Raw genomic sequence first — 20,263 nt, forward strand, 5'->3', positions numbered from 1 at the left:
TGTTTAATCCTATTTTGAAGTCATAATATATTTACCATTCAATTAGCACAGTGTTATGGACCAGACCAAACCCCTCAAGGAGATAAGAGTCGAGAGTGTAGTGCTGGAAAAGCACAGCAGGTCAGGCAGCATCCGAGGAGCAGGAGAATTGATGTTTTGGGCAAAAGCCCAGCCTAAATCCAAACTTTTTCTTATTGTAAAGGCAAGTGCAAGGCGTTGTGATCAAACTATCAGGCTTGGAGCAAAACACATTTTATATTCTATAGTTAAAATGCAGACAAAATAAAAAGAAAAGAATTTGCTTAACTGTAACTCTATTGAAATACTTAACAAAATAATAAACTACTCATTAACTATATGTTAAAACATTTCATAAGCACACCCTTGGCAAAGGCAAATTCAGTAAAATAGATTGTCTCACATGCAACTTCAGCAGCAGGAAGAGCGTCCCAGATTTTAGCTGTAACGGACAGAGGAATAAGAGCTCCTACAACCAGCTTCAAGACTCCAGCAGCTACAGAAAGCTGAAGCTAAAAATCTTGGTTCTGTGTGTACTTGACCCCACCCATTCAGGCTGTTCTTTTGTTCCTGGTTTAAAAAAAACACTTCTGCCTCAACCTTTCTTCATAAAAACACCAGAACAAAAACACCATATTGTCACAATAGAAAGTCTTTTTGCTCTCAGTGGATGGGAGAAAATTATGTCATAAAACAAAGAACTGAGGATGCTGCAAATCTGAAACAAAAACAGAAATTGCTGGAGAAACTCAGCAGATCTGGCAGCATTTTTGGATAGAAAGCAGAGTTAACTTTTTCAGATCAGGTAGCTCTTCTTCAGAACATTTCAAGTTTTATTTGACTGAGCCTGCCATTACTAGAATGTGCACATTAAATTAGAACAAAAGATGCTTGAAGAGTTATTTATTTTGTCTTAATTACCATCAGGAGCTGACGTGAGCTATGGGTGCAATTTGCACATAAACAGATGGATGATGGTGGCCATATTTAATGGTGACATCTATCTCCTGCTTTGGGACTCACATCATGACAAATCTGTATGACTCAAACCTTGAATATCATTGTACCTTCAAATCTCTCTCGGGTCGAAAATACAAATTATTGTGGCCTGCTGAGAGAAGAAGCTCTCTTTCATCTCCACTTTAAATGAAAGACCTATTACTCTGAAACTGTGCCTCCAGATTCTCAATTCCCCAATGAGAGGAAACATCCTCTTAGCATCTACCTTGTCAAGTACCTCAGAACCACATACATTTCAATAATGTTGTTTCTCTTTCTCCTAAACTCTGATGAATCTAGGCCGATTTTACTTAGCCTTTCCTCATACAACAAAACTCTCAGCCCAAGAATCAACCGAGTCAACTTTCTGTGAACTGCCTCCAATGAAAATATATCCACCCTAAAATAAGGAGATCAAAACTGTACACAATACTCCAGATGTTGGTTTATCAATGATTTGCGTGGTTATAATGTGACTCCTTTAATTTATACTCAATTCCCCTTAAAATAAAGGCTAGCATTCATATGCCTTAACTACATGTGCATCTGCATTCTGTTTACGATTCAAGCACAAGAGCACCAAGATCCCTCTATGTCATAGCATTCTGTAGTCTTTCTCCATTTAAATAATGTTCTGTTTTTGTATTCTTCTTTGTCAAAGTCAATAACTCCATATTTCCCTTCAATATACTCCATCTGCCAAAGTTTTGCTTATTCACTTAACCTACCTCGGTCCCTTTGTATCCTCCTCCACACTTTCTTTCCCACCTATTTTATAATTTCTGAAAATTTGGCTACAAAACATTCAATCGCATCAACCAATAATATAGATTGTAGTAGTAAGGCCTCAGCCTGTTCCCTGTGGCACCTCAAGATGTGTAGTTTGTCCTGTGTATCCCAACTGTTCTTGTTCGTTAGCTAGCTGCCTGTCCATGTTAATGTATCACTTCCATAAATACGAGCTCTTATCTTGTGCAGTAACCTTTCATGCAGAACCTGCTGTAAGATGAGGCCATATCACTGCTCATTATATTGCATGAGCTATTTGGCAAATTTTCTGCTACCATCCTCCTTCCCAGTAGGGATCTACAGGGCTTGGTTGGTCTTGTGTAATAGAGGAAAGCCATTTGATGGTCTAAGGAGGCTCTTATCTTAAACAAGATGCAGTTTATGCATGTCAGTAAATACTTGCAAGTTACGCTAATATGATAGACACTGTTACTGAGACGAGGAGGTTGGTCCAGATGGTACATCTTCAAGATCCCAAGCTGTTTCACAACCAAGTCCAGGTGACACCATCAAAGTGGGACTTAAGGCATTTCTCAGTTTTAATCCTTTCAGATCACACTATCCAATACCTTTTAGTTTCACTGGCCACATAGGGGATTTCCTGGTGGTGGAAAATATAGAATGAAGTTCTTGCACAATGATGTCTTTTTTACTGAGTCCCTAAACACACAATAATGGGTGATGTGGGAAGAATATAAACACTACTACTGGTGCTCCTTTGGGAGCAGTGGTAGTGTGAGGGAATTTTTAAAAATATATCAAAAAATAAACAGGAGATTGAGAAGGTCTCCTCAGCCTAGGGACTGACTCTGAGCTGGCTGGTCAGAGCACATGTACTGTGCATATGTAAATAAAGGAAGACTTGGTTACAGGATACCAGTCTCTGTGCCATTATTTCAGGGGAAAAAAATGGAGAAAGAAAATAATATCAAATATCTTTTGGAAATCCAAATATTGGCTACTTCCCCTTTATGCATCCCTCTTGTTACATCTTCAGATAATTCTAACGAGTTGCCAAACATGATTTTCCTTTCATAAAACTATTTTATGACTGTGTTATGCACAGCTGCTTTCAAATCTCACGCTACTACTTCCTTGATAATGTATTCCAGCACTTTCCCAAAGACAGATGTTTGGTTAACTGTCTTGTTTTCTAAATTGCAAGCAATTTTCCAACCAGTGCATCCATTATTTCTCCAACACCATTTAAAAGACCATTAAGATGTGGGCCATTAGATGCCTTTGGTTTTCCCAGTACTTTTTCTCTGATTTAGGTGACTGTGTTATCACTGAGTAAAGATTAGCACCACAAATTACAGCAGGTTTCTGGTTATCATTTAAGTGTGTGGGAACACTGCCAGTTAACAGTGGCAGTTAACAGGCAGTGCGGACAAATGCAATGTTTCAATACTGCTGCAGATAAAAAAAAACACAAAATAAAGATCAAATGACCCTGCTTTGATTGAACCATTTACTGATTTACATAACCAAAATATATCCTACAACATTACCGAAATTCGAAAACTGTTATCAAATTCTGTTTCTTGTTAGCAATGGGAACATCCTACACTATTAGTTGAGCTTTGCAAAGAGCACCCTCTACTGTGCAGTGGATAAATATTCAATGATATTGAAGGCCTGATATGGACAGTAATTAGACTGAAGTGAACAATTATTCACTTACAACATTTCCAATAGCAGCAGAATCGACCTCAAAATTACATTTTAATTTAAACCCATCAAGGGAGAAAATGGATTAGGGCAGGAAGGCAATGCCTGAGCTGCCTGCTATGTGATACTGGTGTGTAGTCCAGTCCCATACAGGCTGCTCAGTCTTAAGTATAGTAGACTGAATGTATAGACTATATCCATAGACTGCACCTCTCCAAGTTCTAGCTGTAACAAGTTCCTGGAGCTGGTTCCTGAGGAGTGTCTGAGCACAGAGATCATGGATCTAGCACAAGAGGATAGAGAACGTCATCTAAGCTTACCCTGCATTGCAGCACAGGAGGCTTTGTTACAGTTGGAAAACTGGACAAGAGTGGCTGTCCTCCCACAGAAAGCCAGAGGCTGTCCAGATTGCTATTGTAGTCAATGCCAGCATTGTAACCCCAGCAAGAAGTGTATTGATTTCAAACAGCGCTCAAGGTGTATGAATGAATTTTCAAAAGTCACATCCTCACAACTTAACTATTAACCTCAAAGACTGCTTCCATTAGTTATACCCCCTTCACTCAGCCACTAATAACCTTTAGCAAGCACCAGACCTCACATTCATCGGTTCACCTTCCCTCATGCACTTAGCATTGCTGAAAGCTTCCCACTGGATACACAGCCAGCTATTCAGCTATGACTGGCATATCACTCACAAAGCCCATAGTCACTTCTTCTCATGTACAACAAGGCACCCCTTAACAGCAGGCAGCAGCATATATGTGCAGTGAAAGAGCAGCTGCATTTCTGCACCCCAACAGAGGGGGCAGTACAGGACATCATTAGAGTAATCGTATCGCCACGGCTAGTGGCAAGGTTAAAGTAATTGGGATGTTGGTATGTTTTCAGGTAATCTAACTCTCACATCCTACTTGGCTCTTATCCCACTGTCTCTTCTGATGGTGTAAACATTAAACTCTTGTCCTGTCCTCCTCTCCTCACTAGAACTCTTCCTTTTTGCCACTATCCCTTTTGATGGTGAGGAACTGCCACCTAGCCAGAGAGTGGAGCAGGAGTGTGATATCCAAGAGGATGAGAATACTGATGAAGACTAAACACTACTTCTCAATTTCATAGGATATCCTTGCCATCACCAAGATCATCTAACTCTGCCTCCATTACATTGCCCAATTATGTCAAAAAGCATGGCTCTGGAAAAGCACAGCAGGTCAGGCAGCACCCAAGGAGCAGGAGGAAAGTTGACATTTCGGGCATAAGGAATGGGGCAGTGGTTGTCCCAGTTCAGTCTAAATTGTGATGGTCTGAATGTAGTCTGGAGTCCATGTGGGATAAGTCGGCTGCATGGGTAGGTGCTGAGGAGATGTGGTTGTAGTAGCGGGTCTGCTTTAGGAAGTGGTTGAAGAGCTCTAGGGCAGAGGGGATAAGCTGGGGAAGTACAATGGGAGAGAGACTCACTGCGATCCTTGTGGAGGGAGGAGAACTTCTTCAACTGTGAGAAAGTGAGGACTGCAGATGCTGGAGAATCAGGGTTGAAAGGTATAGCACTGGAAAAGCAGCAGGTCAGGCAGCATCAAGGAGCAGGGAAGTCAACATTTCAGATGTAAGCCTCTCATCAGGAATGCTCAACTTTGGCCCTGCAAAGTTCATCAAGTCCCATTCACCCATCAGCCATGCACCTACTGATCTGCATTGTTTACCAATCTGGTAACACTTCAATTCTAATATTCGCATCAATCCTTTCATGATTTCACTACTGTACTTATTATTAATTTCCCACTCCCCACCACTGCCTGTAATACTGTGGAATCCAAATTTTGGCCTTTTTTTTTAATTGTTCCTCCATTGGCAACTCTGCTTTCAGTTGCTTTTAAGAATTTCTTCCTTAAACTTCTGCACATAACCACCTTTCCTCCTAGTTCATCAAGTCCCATTCACCCATCAGCCATGCACCTACTGATCTGCATTGCCTCCATTGGCAACTCTGCTTTCAGTTGCTTTTAAGAATTTCTTCCTTAAACTTCTGCACATAACCACCTTTCCTCCTTTTAAGATGCTCCTCACAGCCTTCCTTTATCCAATGAAGAATATTTTTGCCTTTGAGGGAATGCAAATGGGTCTGTATTCCCATTTGCATTCCCTCAAAGGTTCTAAGAATGAGGGTGACGTAATTGGAATTACAGAATTTTTACAAAGCTTGGCAGGATGCATACAGCTATTTCCTCTGCTGGTAAATCTAAAACCAGGGAACATAATCTCAGGAGTAGGTCATTTAAGACTGAAATGAGAAATGTCTTCAGTAAGGGTGGTGAATCTCTGGAATTCTTTTCTGCAAAGTCATTGAAGATTCAATCATCGGTTCAATGCAGAAACCCAGTAATTTCTTCAGGCTGATAAGGTTAAGGGATGGAAGATACTACTAGAAAGTGCCATTGAGATGGATGATCTATCATGTAATTGAATAGCAGAGCAAGCTCAGCAATATGAAGGGCCTATTCCTGCTCCTATATCCCTATGCACACATCTCCATATGACCATTTACACTTGTGTAGTGTGACAGCTGGGGCACTGCTGATGTACTACAACATAGAGATTACTAAAGACAACACCATGTAGTTTATATAACTTTTGTTTTTAATCACAGATTGATACAAATTAAGCATGAGTGTAGAATTTATGTTGATAATATTTTTTAAACACATCAGGATTAAAAGTAATATGGAATTACCCAAGTTTTGAACAACTGCAGGAGTTTCCGTTAACAGCAAAAGGAACAGTAATGCTACCATATATCTGGCATCCTTTGTTTCCCTTGGTAAATGTTCACTGGCTTGCAACATAGATGAAAGATACCTCATGAATTTTTTCATTGCATTTTGTAAACAGTACCTGCCACTGCACTGATGAATAAAAAACAAATCAGTTGCTTTGTCTGGATACTTCATTGTTGGGAGTTGCGCTGAATCAGGGGAAGTATTCCATCACACCTGTGCATTGTAAATGATGGGTTTGTATTGGGTGAGGTGCATAAACAATAAGAGTTCCATGTGACAAAACTTCTATGATCTTCAACCTTTTTGTAATAGGCTGCTAAATTACATTTCTGGTCAGCAAAAGTGAGGACTGCAGATGCTGGAAATCAGTCTAGATTAGAGTGGCACTGGAAAAGCACAGCATGTCAGTCAGCATTTGAGGAGCAGGAAAGTCAGTATTTCGGGGAAAAGCCCTTCATCAGGAATGAAGGCAGAGAGCCTCCAGTGTGGAGAGATAAATGTGAGTGGGTGGGGCAAAGGTAGCAAAGAGTACAATTGGTGCATGGGGAGGAATGTAATACGTCAGAGGAGGGTGGAATGGATAGGTGGGAAGGAAGTTTGGCAAGTAAGACAAGAGACAGAGAGCGTAAAAAAGAGGAAACTGGTGAAGTTCACATTGATGCCCTGGGGTTGAAGTGTTCTGAGGCAGAAGATGAGGTGTTCTTCGTCCAGACATCAGGTGGTGCGGGACTGGTGCTTTAGGGAACATCTCCGGAACAGCCGCACCAATCAACCCCACCGCTCTGTGGCCCAACATTTCAACTCCCTCTCGTACTCTACCAAGGACATGCAAGTCCTGGGCCTCCTCCACCGCCAAGACTTGCAGTGTGCCCTGATTTAATATACTAGACTAGGATCTTGGGAATTATTAAAACAGCTAATTGATACATTTGCATTTGAGGATAGGGGACACCCAGTTTTTGAATAATCAAGATAGAGGTCAACAGATCAAGTACTGAGAGAAGAGAGAAATTTGTGTAGGAAGGAGATGGAGGCATGCCAGCCATGAGCCAACTGAATGGCATAAGTGTCAAATGGTTGATGCCAACTATTTTAGATCTGTTCTAATATCTTCCATGCATTACCATGTTATTCTTAGGAGCACCTGTTTCTATTGCGCTACTCACATGAATTTAAAACCCTACCAGGTGCTATAAAACTGGTCATGAAGCAAGGCACTAGAGTACAAAAAAGTTTGAATTTTATTTAGAAAGTGCATTTTCATTAAAATATGTACATTAAAACTATAACAAATATCTATGAAACAAAAAAATGCTCACTGAAACAGTTGAATCAACCAAAAAATATTGCCTTAAAATGCTGGTCCAATGTAGTTTACTGTAAACCGTGCAATTTCACGATTAAAATGTTCAGAGGTAATGCAATCACCTCTATCTTCTTGAAACCTGTTAAAAGAGAATGTGCAAGTCTAATTGAAATGTAGATCATACAGACCAGTATCCAATCCAGTCAATGATATGTGGGACTATAAACTCAAGTAAAGTTTATTCCATCTAGTTTTGCAGACACATGCAATTCTTTAGGTCCATTTAAAAATCTGCATCTAGTGTGAATGAATTATCAGCTGTATTAGCCATCACACCCATTCTCTGGTACTCGCCAACTCGCTTTTCAAAAAAGTTGGTTTTGCCCTCCAATGAGATATTCTCCATAAAGTCAAATGGATTCTCCACTTTGTAGATCTACAAAGGAAAAACAAAGTCATTAGTTTAAGTTCAGTGAACTTGGCATTTTTATAGACTTAGTCTGGTTGCAACATACCTTCTGAAAACCCAGTTCCAACATCAGTCTGTCAGCTACAAACTCAATGTAACGTTTCATTAAGATGCAGTTCATCCCAATCAGGTTCACTGGTAAAGATTCTGTCAGAAATTCCTGAAAAGACATTTCATATTTAAATCTTTCACATTAGCACCTTCTCCCCACCACACCAAATGTTCCTTGTCCTACAGAATGTTGACCTTCACTCATACATTACAGCTACAAGTTATAACTCTATACACTTAAGTGTACAGGGCTAGCTAGGAGACATGGTAGGATGCAACATGTTACTTCTCCGAAGTGAGGGAAGGAGGAGAAGAAGGCATGATAAGCTAGTTGAGTGCTTGCTAACAAGCAAGCTGGGTGTGGCCAGAGAAAAACACAACCAAATCAGCCTTTATGTTTGCTCAGACTCATCAGGAGCAGTGACAGGGAGTTATTGAGAGCTGGAGAAACAGGGCAATTCAAAGCAGAGCAAGTGAAGTTCTTCCTGACCACACATATGCACTGAGTCACCACTTGTTCTGATTTTGTATGCTCTATTCTGACAATGACAAGCCACTGTCTTTAAACAATGTCATCTGTAACCTGTCTATCTCCATTGTGTGCTAAAGCTTACCCCAGCCCAATTTGAGACTCTTTGGTGATACAGGATTAACAGCATTTAAACTGGAACTAGACAGATAACTAGGTATTATTTTTCTTTCCATAAAACCTGAAAGAAATTATGTCTTGCAATGGAAGGGATCAAAGACAGAAATTACCTGCTCAATTTGGACAGCATCCTGAATGACTGACCGTACACTTTCTTCTGAAGGTTTGTGTACCAAGTGCTTGAACATAAGACAGGCAAAATCACAATGCAGACCCTAGAATGTTAGAGCAAGTGAAATAACAGAATTAGTAGATCTGTATTGGGAGCAATATGTATAGTTGAACCTGACACCCCAGTACTATGAGGCAGCAGTGCTAACCACTGAGCCACTGTGCCACCCAAGTTTGTAGTAAAGAACAGGTAGACAGCTAAGAATAATGGTCAAATAGTAAAAAAAAAAGCAGCAACTTATCCTAGGGTTGATGCTTTCCAGAAAAGCCAAAGTAGCATTTGCCTAATCTAAGAGTCGCAATTAACAACATTTTCACTAGCGGGAGTAGTTTTAAGTTGTGCTTCAAGGACTGTTTAAGAAGGGTGGTAAGGGCAAGCCAGGGAACTATAGACCAGTGAGCCTGATGTCGGTGGTGGGCAGGTTGTTGGAGGGAATCCTGAGGGACAGGATGTACACGTATTTGGAAAGGCAAGCACCGATTAGTGATAGACAACACAGCTTTGTGTGTGGGAACGGATGTCTCACAAACTTGATTGAGTTTTTTGAAGTAGTAACAAAGAGGATTGATGAGGGCAGAGCGGTGGATGTGATCTATATGGACTTCAATAAGGCGCTCGACAAGGTTCCCATGGGAAACTGATTAGCAAGGTTAGATCTCATGGAATACAGGGAGAACGAGCCATTTGGAGACAGAACTGGCTCAAAGACAGAGGGTAGTGGTGGAGGGTTATTTGTCAGACTGGAGGCCTGTGACTAGTGGAGTGCCACAAGGATCGGTGCTGGGTCCTCCACTTTTTGTCATTTACATAAATGATTTGGATGCGAGCATAAGAGGTACAGTTAGTAAGTTTGCAGATGACACCAAAATTGGAGGTGTAGTGGACAGCGAAGAAGGTTACCTCAGATTACAACAGGATCTAGACCAGATGGGGCCAATGGGCTGAGAAGTGGCAGATGGAGTTTAATTCAGCTAAACAAGAGGTGCTGCATTTTGGAAAAGCAAATCTAGCAGGACTTATACGCTTAATGGTAAGGTCCTATGGAGTGTTGCTGAACAAAGAGACCTTGGAGTGCAGATTCATAGCTCCTTGAAAGTAGAGTCGCAGGTAGATAGGATAATGAAGGCGGCGTTTGGTATGCTTTCCTTTATTGGTCAGAGTATTGAGTACAGGAGTTGGGAGGTCATGTTGCAGCTGTACAGGACATTGGTTAGGCCACTGTTGGAATATTGCGTGCAATTCTGGTCTCCTTCCTATGGGAAAGATGTTGTGAAACTTGAAAGAGTTTGGAAAAGATTCACAAGGATGTTGCCAGAGTTGGAGGATCTGAGCTATGGGGAGAGGCTGAACAAGCTGGTGCTGTTTTTCCTGGAGGGTCAGAGGCTTATAGAAATTTACAAAATTATGAGGGGCATGGATAGGGTAAATAGACAAAGTATTTTCCCTGGGGTGGGGGAGTCCAGAACTAGAAAACATAGGTTTAGGGTGAGAGGGGAATAATATAAAAGAGACCCAAGGGGCAACGCTTACACGCAGAGGATGGTATGTGCATGGAATGAGCTGAGAGGAAGTGGTGGAGACTGGTACAATTGGAACATTTAAAAGGCATTTGGAGGGGTATATGAATATGAAGGGTTTGGAGGGATATGAGCAAGGTGCTGGCAGGTGGGACTAGATTGGGTTGGGATATCTGGTTGGCATGGACAGGTTGGACCAAAGGGTCTGTTTCCATGCTGTACATCTCTAATGACTCTATGAAACATAGAACATTACAGCGCAATACAGGCCCTTTGGCCAACCTGTGGAACTAAACTCAAGCCTAGCCATCCATGGATTAAGTTAATCAAATCCAAAATGCAAGGAACAAATGCATGTAATTGACAACCAGTTGAGATATCATACCTCATCTCTGCTGATCAGCTCATTGGAGAATGTTAGCCCTGGCATTAATCCTCGTTTCTTCAACCAAAAAATAGCAGCAAAGGAGCCAGAGAAAAATATTCCTTCAACAGCAGCAAACGCTACTACTCGCTCTCCTGCCAAAAAATAAGTGGATTCAAATGTTCATGTGTGAATCACCATTATGCAATGATCAAACCTAATAGATTCCAGTTTTAAAATACCAATTCACAAACAAGGCTACTGCATTGCTAAATTCCAGCCAAAGGCTAGAACAATTATCAAATTCAAATGATCTCCCAAATGGCAAAAGGTTTATGGAGTAGAATCCAGGTAACAATGCCTCTTCTGCAATGATGCTGGGGAAATAATGGGGCGCCATGATTCTGCAGCAATTGCCTCAGACTTCACAATAAAGGAATCTAATAGCATTCCAAAAAAATCAAGGGGTAGAAGATGGAAGGCAGTAAATATAATAACCATCTCCAAGAGAAAAATGCACCAGACAAACTAAAGATCAATACGTCCCTGGGACCAAATAGCTGCAACCTAGGATAAAGTGGCAGTGGTTAGCACTGCTGCCTCACAGCGCCAGAGACCCGGGTTCAATTCCCGACTCAGGCGACTGACTGTGTGGAGTTTGCACATTCTCCCCATGCCTGCGTGGGTTTCCTCCGGGTGCTCCGGTTTCCTGCCACAGTCCAAAGATGTGCAGGTCAGGTGAATTGGCCATGCTAAATTGCCTGTAGTGTTAGGTAAAGGGGTAAATGTACGGGAATGGGTGGGTTACGCTTCGGCGGGTCGGTGTGGACTTGTTGGGCCGAAGGGCCTGTTTCCACACTAAGTAATCTAATCTAATCTAATCTTCCAGGAATTCTGGATAAATTCCAGGATTGGAAAACAGTCAACTTCCAAACACAGGAGGGAGACCATAACTAGTGACTATAGGCTGGTTAGCTTAACAGCTCATTGAAAAACAAACATTCCAGTCTATTGTAACCAGTGCAACAGAACATTGAGAAATACATACAAGAGTCAGCATTCTATATGAGGAGGAAACTATTCAGCTAAGTTGCATTCCTTGCAATATTAAGAAGCACAGCAGAATTAGTGGAACCTGCAATTGCACTACAGTCTGGCTTCCAAAAAAAAGGTATTGATAAAGCCAAAGGGATTAGTACTGAGGCCACAGTTATTTACAATCTATTAATAACTTTGAAACAAATCAAAAAAAAGTTTGTGGATGACAAAAATAGGCAAGAAGCCAAGTGATGAGCATGATACAAAGTCAAGAGGAATATAGGCTGAAGCCAGTGTGCGATGGCAAATGAATTATGTGATAAAGTAGGAAAGTATGCCAAAATTATATTAAGTACTAATCAGACAAGTACAATGCAGGGTCAAGGTTTGATCCCTTACCCAAAGATAGGCATTCTGACATTGGCAGTCCAGAGACGTTTCTAGGTTAATATCAGGTATGGATGAATTGTCTTAAGACAAGAGATGTCAAGTAGATCACTACATAATAAAGCCAATATGAGGCAATAATTGATGCAAAGATTCTTAGGACTTTAGGGTAGATGCAGAGGTGGCTATACCCTGTAGTGGGAGAAATCTAGAACAAAGGGCATAATATGCAAGCAGTTTCCCATTCTTAAGATAGTGGAATATCATGAGGGTAGTAATCTATGTAATTTTTCATCTAAGTCTGCAGAAATTAGAGGCAAGAGTAGACAAGGTGAAGATGATTTTTAACCAGGAAGGGAATCAAAGGGGGTGGCATGGTGGCTTAGTGGTTAGCACTGCTGACTCACAGCACTAGGGACTTTGGTTCAATTCCAGCCTTAGGCAACTGTCTGCGTGGAGTTTGCACATTCTCCACATGTGTGCACGGGCTTCCTCCTACAGACCAAATATGTAGGTGGATTGCCATGGGAAATGTAGGTGTGTGTCACGGTGGGATTCTTTGGAGATTCAGTGTGGACTTGATGAGCCAATGGCCTGCTTCCACACTGTACACCTTTATGTTAAAAAACTGTGGAGCAGAGGTTTAAAATCAGATCAAGCAAGATATTGTGGAATGTGACAGCAGATTTGATGGGCTAAGTGGCCTACTTCTGCCCCTACATCTTATGGTAGAAAGCAATGGTTTTGACACCACTTTTGAAGAGATATTTAAATACTTGAAAGATTTGTCCCAGTGAAAAAGAAAAGCATCAGTTGTGACTAAATAAAGATGTTAGCGGTATTCAATGGAAAAGAAACATGTACAATTCTGTGATGGTTACAAAGGGCTGGAAGTGCCATTCTTTCGTCATTTCAACTGATTGGAAGTGCCATTCACCTATTACATAGGTAGCTACCCATAATAGGCACCTGTTGTGATCATCAATAAATGTTGCAAGATGTTGAATGGCAAAACAATCTTACAGGGGAAAATTACCCATTTCTCCTCTACATACATTCACTGTCCTTACCAAATGTTGCTTGACGGTCACCAATCCAACGCAGTGCCCAGTCAGCCTTCTTTTTCACACAAGGTAGAGTTTCAATTGCATTGAACAGATACTCCCTAGGAAGAAACACAATGAACATGTTTAAAAATACGGCTTAAGAATGGCTGAAAACCTAATGTGCCTTGAACCCCAAAGAATCCAGTTACCTCTCCTTAGGATCCTTGATGTATGTATCAATAAGAAGACTGTACATTTCAGAGTGAATATTTTCCATTGCAATTTGGAATCCATAGAAACAACGAGCTTCGGTTACTTGCACTTCTTGACTGAAACGTTCCACCTATTGACATTACATAACACCATGATCACCAATGCATAACTCCAATGAAGATGTCTACTACCCCACAAAAGAAAGGCATTCCAAAAATTAAAAAGTAAAAATTACCAAGTTTTCATTTACAATGCCATCACTTGCTGCAAAGAATGCCAGGACATAAGAAATGAAGTGTTTCTCTTCAGATTTCAGGGAATCCCAGTGTTGGAGATCTTTTGAGAGGTCAACCTATTAGCACAATTTACAAGCATTAGTACTTTCACACAACAGTAGTTAAAAAAACATTTCTCAATTCAGATAGAAAAGTCCAAAATATTACAAAGAGGTTAGACCAGAGTGCTTCATCACTGGTCAGCCAAGTACATGTTATTGCAAGCACCCATGATAAAGGTCATGGCTTAAGTGAGCTGACATTCAGAAAAAGGTAGGCACCGATGACATGGCAGCTGCTGCCTCACAGCGCCAGGGAGCAGGGTTCCAGCCTTGGGCAACCATCTGCGTTGAATTTTCATATTCAACCTGTATCTGCTTGGGTTTCTACCTAGTGCTCCAACTTTCTCCCACAGTCCAAAGATATGCAGGTTAGGTGGATTTGCCATGCTAAATTGCCCATAGTGTTCAGAGAGGAGTAGGTTAGGTTCATTAGCCATGGGAAGCATGGCGTTACGGGTGGGGTGGAATGCTGTTTGGAGGGTCAGTGTGGCTTGTAAGGCCAAATGGCCTCTTTCCACACTGTATGGATTCTCTAGATGGATGGAGATCATCTCCCAGTACACGGATTGGGAAAGGCAGGGAGAGAGTGACTGGATAATGAAAGAGCAAAGTACTGTAGGGGTTGGCATTGGAAGGAGGGCAACAGGACAGCACATCCAGATGGTGAAAGGAGAAAGTACAATGATGATTCAGCAAAAGGTTTACCAGACCAATTCCAGGATTGACAAAACATACATATGAAGAGATTGACTAAGTTAAGATTGCTTTCATTGGAGTTCAGATGAATGAGGGAGGATCTTAGAGGCTTAAATTCTAACAGGATGGGGTAAACAGACAAGGTCTTTCGCCTGGGGTTCGGGAGTCCAGAACTAGAGGGCATAGGTTTAGAGTGAGAGGGAAAAAGTTTAAAAGGGACCCAAGGGGCAATCTTTTCAGAGGGTAGTGAGTGTATGGAACGAGCTGCCAAACGAAGTGGTGGAGACTGGTAAAATTACAACATTTACAAAGGCATCCAGATGGGTGTGTGATTAGGAAGGGTTTAGAGGGATATGGGCCAAGTGTTGGCAAATGGGACTAGATTAGGTTAGGATATCTGGTCAGCATGGACAAGTTGGACCGAAGGGTCTGCTTCCGTGCTGTACATCTCCATTACTATATAGGGTAGATACAGGGAAGATGTTCCGATGATGTGTGCGTCCAGAACCAGGAGTCACAGTCTGAGGGTTAGGGGTAGACTATTTAGGACGGATTCTGGATTAGTGGTGCTAGAAGAGCACAGCAGTTCAGGCAGCATCCAAGGAGCAGTAAAATTGACATTTCGGGCAAAAGCCCCTCATCAGGAATAAAGGCAAAGAGCCTGAAGGGTGGAGATATAAGCTAGAGGAGGGTGGGGGTGGGGAGGAAGTAGCATAGAGAACTCCCTGAGATTCTTGTAGCGAGAGTAGGAAAACTTCAAGGCAGGCATCCTTGCAAGAGGATTCGCAGATGGGTTAAAGTCAACTAGGTAAAAACAATACTGCAGATGCTGGAAACCAGATTCTGGATTAGTGGTGCTGGAAGAGCACAACAGTTCAGGCAGCATCCGAGGAGATAGGACAGAGATGAGGAGACATGTCTTCTCCCCCCCGGAGTGGTGAGCCTGTGGAGTTCATTACCACAGCAAGTGGTTGATGCCAAAACATTGAATGCATTCAAAGGCAACTAGACATAGCACTCGGGGTGAATGGGATCAAAGGCTATGGGGACAAAGCAGGATTAGGCTCACCAGTGATTGGCAGAGAAGGCCTAGAGGGCCTCCTCCTGCTCCTAACTTCTACATGCCTATGTAACTACTCTGTTACAAAAAATAAAGGGGGCAACAGCATACAGATTCACTTTTTTGATAGTCTCCCTTTCACGTGGGCAATGTCAGAATTCAGTGTACACCCTAGCCATGGGCCTGTAGGACAGTTAAAAGCAATGGTTCAGGAGTTACGAGACTGGGCATGGATGACATAAAAGCGGGAAGCCTTGTTTTTAGAACAAAGGCTGCTAATACACCGCTTAGTGATCTCTTTTAGTTTAAAAGTTTTCAAATTTCTGAGAGAGGATGGCCCATTCGGGATAGCTTCTCCTAACGAGTTGCCTAACCATTAAAAAAAACCCTGAGGGCGGTGGAACTGGGAACTAAAAATATTTCGTGAGCAGACAGGGATTCAGTGAATAGATCTGGTGGTAAAACTGAAGAAAATAACTTGCAGAGGCAGGGCCTAGTGAATGTAGACTTTAAACTAGAAACTCACCTCTTCTGCTGTCCAAAAAGACGCCTCTGCTTTTTTATACATTCGCCAGATGTCGTGGTATTGTATGGGAAAGATAACAAAACGGCGCGGATTCTCTTTCAGTAAAGGCTCGTCGTTTAAATTCGAGTGATCCGATGGTTCAGATTTCAGCTGGAAATAAATATTTAAAAAGTTACAGAGCATTCACAAGTCTATTCACAATTTCCTATTCCAGTGGCGAAACATTTTGTGTTAGTCACTTCTTCATAAAGAAATGAAAGAAAAAGTGTTAAAACTTGAGATTTTTAATATATATTTATATTAAGTTCAGTTCACAAAAAAAAAGCCATTGATCCTTCAGGAAAGAAAAGTAAACTCGTTCTATGGGCGCAGAGCCATTTTTTTGGCGCCAGAATGTAACTAGTTACACAAAGGTGGGTGGGGTGGGGTGGACAGGACAAGAGGGCTTTATTTTTGCGTTAACCTTTACATTTCAAGGCTTTTCCACACAAAGATGATAAAACTTACTGTTACATCGGCGTCCACCAGAATCTTGCGGGCGGTTTTGCTGGCCAAGATCCGAGTGCTGCTCAAAGAAGGCGGCTGCAGAAGAAGAAAAAGCAGAGAGAAAACGCACAATGATCAGTCAAACCCCGCCAGTCCCTTTTACTCCTGGAGAGTTTCGCTTCCAGAAAGGATCGCCCGGGGTGCAAACTTTCAAAAGAGCTCACCGTGTTCTCCTTGTCCTCCTTCAAACAGACTTTGCTCATCTGAGCAGAGACGACATTCTCGTTTCTGGCAGCGAGGGGTGTGCGGACTGACAACATCTTTGTCGTGATGACCGGGCAGCTGTGCGGATAGATTTATTCCAGTGCAAAATAAATAAACTCGCTCTAGATCTCTGATGGATTATGTGGGAGGGGAAACCCTCAAGAAACTAAATAAAACAACAAATAAACCGACTCTGGGTCTGCTTGCTGAGCTTAAGCGGATTCCTGCAGAGATCTACTCGGAGACAATCAGCTACAGCCCAGAGCGCGCTCCGGCTTGCTCCTCAAATCCTGTTCAGAATTTGGCGCGGAATCCGAGCGCCCAATCAGCAGCGGCGGGGGCCGCCCCCCCTTTGTGACGTTACGTCGCCATCGGCCAATCGGCCGTCGCCTGGCTGTTCGCGGGAATTTCGATTTCGCTCCCTCCCGCCGGGATGGTGTTTGCGCGGAAATTAGACCCAGGCAGAGAGGGTCAGCGTTGGCGGGAAAAGGACAGAGGAAAGCAACTTTCACATTTATGTTTCAGCCTTTACACAAATGCAATCTTTCTCACCTCCCCCCCCCCCCCCAATTCCGTAAGAGTTTCTGTTTGAATAAGCAATATGGATTGCAGTGAAACCACATTCCCCCCCTCCCCCCACGAACCAGATTCTCAACCTGATTTCCAATCAGTACCAACCGTTTCCTCAAAAAATTGCAAAGTCATTACCGCATTACTCACCGATTTTAAATAACGTCAATCCGTCCGGTTTTGCTTTGCAATGATGATTGCGCAGCGGGAACTTTTAACAGAAACTTGTAAAGACAAAAGCTTTCGCTGCAATGATTGAGATATATCACAAGTTTGAAACAGAACTGGCGGCAAGAAACTGCAGTGTAAACATCTTTACATTAAAGGAATAATGACGGACACTGTCAGAGTGGTACAAGTTTCACTGCCAACTATCATTTGTATTTAGGTAGGTTTAATACCGTGGGTTTGATGCGTTAATTTCAAATGCAACAATTATTTCATTCACCAGCCTGGGGAAAAATAACTGATTTGAACATACAGGGTATATTTTTAGTGCATAAAAAAACAACCATGTGTAATTTCATACGCTTCTTTTCACATAAATGTACGAGTGGTCACAACTTAAATCGCAGATAGAAGTTAGTGAAAGGACATTTTTCTTCAGTTGCCGTGAAAAGCTGATATTTCACAACTAAGGTAACAGTTTGGCTCCGAAAAACGAACGAGCAATGGTTTTTCTCAGCACCATCTAGCGACTAAATGTTCTGGCAGACCATAAAACAAGGAAGAGTTAGTACACCTTCGGAAATTGACAAGGGTCAGATATCGGAGGGAGACCTTAACAGCTGCTTTCCAAATTTTGAATTTAAAGGCCAGACGACGCAATGAATGGAGGGGTTGGCAGTGAGGAGACAATATTTGGAGACCGCCAGGCGGCCTAGTATTTTCCCTTATCTGTTCCATTTTAATTGCCACTAATAATTTACTGGCTAACCGTCATATTACCAGACTGTTGAAAAATACTCAGTGCATATAACTGCATTGATGAAAGGAAGTCATCATTCCCAAGATGCACCATCACTTGCCCTTCTCCTTTCCAGCACATGCTCACAAAGCACGCGCCTGGGTGAAATATGTAGTTGAGAGATTATTGGACGGTACCACAGTTAGTGGATTTTTCACAGAATTGTTGCAGCACAGAAGCAGGTCATTCAGCTTACGGAGACAGTACCAGATCTCCAATTGAGCAGATCACTGTGCCATTCTCTGGCCTTGTACCCCTGAACATGCTCCCTTTTCAGATAACCGTATACAGTAGTTTTATTTAGATTATTTTTCTTTAGATTATTTAGATTAGATTACTTACAGTGTGGAAACAGGCCCTTCGGCCCAACAAGTCCACACCGACCTGCCGAAGCGCAACCCACCCATACCCCTACATTTACCCCTTACCTAACACTACGGGCAATTCAGCATGGCCAATTCACCTGACCTGCACATTTTTGGACTGTGGGAGGAAACCGGAGCACCCAGAGGAAACCCACGCAGACACGGGGAGAACATGCAAACTCCACACAGTAAGTCGCCTGAGGCGGGAATTGAACCCGGGTCTCTGGCAGCAGTGGTTAGCAGCAGTGCTAACCACTGTGCCACCGTGCCGCCCTAATGTGTGCCTGAACCCACTATCTAGCATTGCATTCTATACTTTAACTGCTTGCTGCTGAAAAGTATTCCATCATGTCATTTTCCCTCTTTTGCCATTTACTTTAAATCTGTGCCATTATGTTAAATTCCTTCATGAGTAGAAACAGTTTATCCCTATCTGGTCTGACCCGACTCTTTATGATTTTGAATACCTCCACTGGGGTGGATGAGTCTGGATTTGGGCCCCATGGCTAAGCACTTAAAAAGGATGGTAATGTTGAGCATTTAACTTTTTAAAACTTTTTATACCTTTAATCTCTATATATGGGTTATTTGTGTATTTTAAGATGGTGCCAGAGAGCAGCGACATCATACAATGCTTTTCACTGTATCTGTAACAAATACATGTAACAAATGCACATGACAATTAATTAATCAATTAATCATAGCCTCTCATTGCTGAGGAAAAAAAAGTCCTAACTTTTCCAATCTATCTTCATAACTGAAGTTTCTCAACCTTGGAACAATTTTCATGAATCGTTTCTCCATCCTCTCCAATGCTTTCACATTCTTCCTAAAGTGTGGTGCCAAAAACTGAAGTCAGTATCCCAACTGAAGGCTAATATTTATAATTCAACGTAACATCCTCACTCATAGAGACATAGAGATGTACAGCATGGAAACAGATCCTTCGGTCCAACCCATCCATGCCGACCAGATATCCTAACCCAATTTAGTCCCATTTGCCAGTATTTGGCCCATATCCCTCTAAATGCTCCCTATTCATGGACCCATCCAGATGCCTTTTAAATGCTGCAATTGTACCAGCCTCCACCACTTCCTCTGCCAGCTCATTCCATGCATGCACCACCCTCTGTGTGGAAACAGTTGCCCCTTAGGTCCCTTTTATGTCTTTCCCCTATCACCCTAAACCTATGCTCTCTAGTTCTTATCTCCCCCACTCCAGGTAAAAAAAAACATTGTCTATTTATCCTATCCATGCCCCTCATGATTATCTCTGCCCTTAATAAAGGCCAGAATACTATATGCTTTTTCAACCTGTCCTGTTCAGCCATCTTCAATAATGTGCACATGTACACCCAGATCTCTCTGCTCTCGCACCCACTTTATTTTATTTTGTATCTCCATATTCTTCCTACCATTTCTCTGCATTGAACTTCATCATCCATTTGTCCATCTAGACTGCCAACTTGTCCAAGGTTAAAATATTGAAGTTCTGTGCTATCCTCTTCACAGTTCACAATGATTCCACA

At 42.0% G+C, this 20,263-nt stretch overlaps 1 protein-coding gene across 1 annotated transcript; it reads right to left on the reverse strand.

The window, feature by feature from the left end:
• Window positions 1–7,769: 7,769 nt before the first annotated feature.
• LOC122541317 (ribonucleoside-diphosphate reductase subunit M2) lies at window positions 7,770–17,119 on the reverse strand. The gene is made up of 10 exons (XM_043677964.1): window positions 16,793–17,119; window positions 16,590–16,664; window positions 16,083–16,232; window positions 13,699–13,815; window positions 13,460–13,593; window positions 13,275–13,369; window positions 10,801–10,934; window positions 8,837–8,941; window positions 8,073–8,186; window positions 7,770–7,993 (listed from the first exon to the last, which is right to left on the reverse strand). Exons 1-10 carry the CDS (start codon window positions 16,886–16,888, stop codon window positions 7,841–7,843), a joined length of 1,173 nt encoding a protein of 390 aa, XP_043533899.1. The 5' UTR covers window positions 16,889–17,119; the 3' UTR covers window positions 7,770–7,840.
• Window positions 17,120–20,263: the final 3,144 nt, after the last annotated feature.

Source organism: Chiloscyllium plagiosum, chromosome 3, assembly GCF_004010195.1.
Source record: "Chiloscyllium plagiosum isolate BGI_BamShark_2017 chromosome 3, ASM401019v2, whole genome shotgun sequence".
In the NCBI taxonomy this organism is placed as follows: Eukaryota; Metazoa; Chordata; class Chondrichthyes; order Orectolobiformes; family Hemiscylliidae; genus Chiloscyllium; species Chiloscyllium plagiosum.

Bases quoted from the DNA above. Each gene is read 5' to 3' on its own strand.
- LOC122541317 (XM_043677964.1), bottom strand. From the start codon at position 16,888: ATGTTGTCAGTCCGCACACCCCTCGCTGCCAGAAACGAGAATGTCGTC. The intron at 16,233-16,589 runs GTAAGTTTTATC...ATTTATTTCCAG, and splicing joins TGGTGGACGCCGATGTAACA to CTGAAATCTGAACCATCGGA. The intron at 8,187-8,836 runs GTAATTTCTGTC...ATGTCTTTTCAG, and splicing joins ATGCTGTCCAAATTGAGCAG to GAATTTCTGACAGAATCTTT.